At 44.7% G+C, this 1915-nt stretch overlaps 1 protein-coding gene across 1 annotated transcript in view; it reads left to right on the forward strand.

Moving 5' to 3' along the window:
- The first annotated feature begins 518 nt into the window (after positions 1-518).
- MRPL33 (mitochondrial ribosomal protein L33) overlaps positions 519-1915 on the forward strand; it is an 8544-nt gene continuing 7147 nt past the window's right edge. Inside the window, exons 1-2 of the mRNA XM_023511843.1 lie at positions 519-874; positions 1715-1733. Coding sequence (XP_023367611.1) covers positions 853-874; positions 1715-1733 — 41 coding nt within the window. The 5' untranslated portion in view covers positions 519-852. The remainder of the gene's footprint in view (positions 875-1714; positions 1734-1915) is intronic.

A 1915-nucleotide genomic window follows, 5' to 3' on the forward strand; every position in this document is an offset into this window, starting at 1 on the left:
AAAAAAAAAAAATTTTTTTTATTTACTTTCAGTGAACACAATCCATGAAATCAGATCTTATTCCTCATGTCTGTAAGAGTTATTATATAGATCAAACCAGAGATTAGAAAAAAATTCAAAAGCCTTGATCATTATTTGAGAAGTGAAGTTACCAGTTAGGTTCCTAGTGTTGCAGGGGCCCAGGTTCCTTTGAGGCCTTAAGAATTATCAATGGCAAGTGGTAGGTCTAAATGTTTACGGGGGAAGGCAAAATCTAGGTTTGAATTCTGGCTCTGTCACTTCCTAGTTTTGTGATATTAAGGAAGCTACACAGGTGCTCCAAATCTCAATTATTCAGCTCCCACAGTCAGGCACTGGAACGAGATGCACAGCGTCCTAGTCTTCTAGAAACCCAACAGATAGTTAAGAAATGGGGGATACTCGGGATTCCTAACTCCAAAGAGACTGAAAGTAGGGCTTAACCAGGCCCAGATGGAATTGGGTCCGTGGGGCAACATTTTAAGGTACTATGTGGGGGCCTGAAAAGCCGCAGCGGCCATTGTACAACATATAGTTCCTGCGACTCTAAGGCAGGTGTTTACGATTACTTAATGAAATAAGTGTGGAAGCACCTAAAACTGAAGTAGGAACAAGAGACAGGGCCTGGGGCACAAAACCTGAACGCTAACAGGGGATTTCAACCTCTGTCAAGACAAAGGCTAAAAAAGCCAGGCGATTTGCTGGTTCCAGGCGGAGGGCGTGGCTTCGGGCAACAGCCAGACATCGTCTTCCGGAACCGGCCCATGCCCCGGAAGGGGTTGTTTGTTGGGGCACATTGGGACTTGTTACGGAAGTTTCACAGGGGCAGTCACCATGTTTCTCTCCTCGGTTTTCTGTAAGTGTGGCTGAAGGCGGCGGCAGGAGCCACAGCGAGGGCGGGGAGCCGTGGCAGGCGGGCCCCGGGATGTTGCGGAATGTGCGAACCGACCAGGAAGCTGCTTTGCGAACTTCCTAGGCCTCCAGGACTACAGCGTCCGGCATGCCCCGCGGCGCGCCTGGTGCGCCGGCGTGTAGGCTCCTGCGGTGTTTGGCTTCTGTTGGGGTTTCCAGGCTCTTGGGGTTTGGTCGGGATTTGTGGGGCACTGGTCCAGCCCTTCTTTGGGATGTGTCAGCTGAATTACTGGACATCCAAACTGGGAAGGACCTCAGAATTTCTAGCCCACCCATTTCTCACTCTTAAGATGAGGAAACTGCTCCCGAGAGGGGCAGTGAATGGCCCCAGATTCAGCTGGGCGATTAAAGATGCCCTCTTGCTCCCGAGTCAGGATCCTTCCTTGAACCTGGCTGACCTCCCGGTTAAATTGAAGTGATGGTAGTTGCAGTTTGCAAAGATTAACTTACCACACGAAGTTTGTTCCGATGCAAATATTTGCTCCGTAGGAGAGGAAAGAATGGAGCAGATATTACTTTAAAATGATTTAAAAGGTAGCCAGTCCACTTGAAATGAGATTGGGCAAGTTACTACATCCAGAATTGTGTTAGTCTGATTGGTTCTTTTTATCTTCTGTAAAATCCTAATGGGATCCCTAATAATGAGGGAGCAGTTATTTGACAACTCATGGCGTACTTAATTAGTTAAATGTTTTTGGATGTTACTAACATTTACATGAACTTTGCATAAGAAAGATAATAAATTTATATTTTTATTTTTCGACCTTTCCTGTCTGCAAAAAAGTTGCCAAGAGCAAGTCAAAGTGAGTATTTCTCTTTTTTAAAACTTGTTTTAGATTTGTTAGTCTGCTCCCAGTACATCCTTATATTAAACTAAGTATTTGGCTTTGATTTCTTAAAAGTTGGTTTGAAGATGACTTAGCTAATTATTTTGTCTGTATGAACTCTTTCTTTTTTTTTTTTTTTTTTTTTTGAGACAGAGCCT

Source organism: Otolemur garnettii, unplaced genomic scaffold (assembly GCF_000181295.1).
Source record: "Otolemur garnettii isolate 467f Iridium unplaced genomic scaffold, OtoGar3 scaffold00022, whole genome shotgun sequence".
In the NCBI taxonomy this organism is placed as follows: Eukaryota; Metazoa; Chordata; class Mammalia; order Primates; family Galagidae; genus Otolemur; species Otolemur garnettii.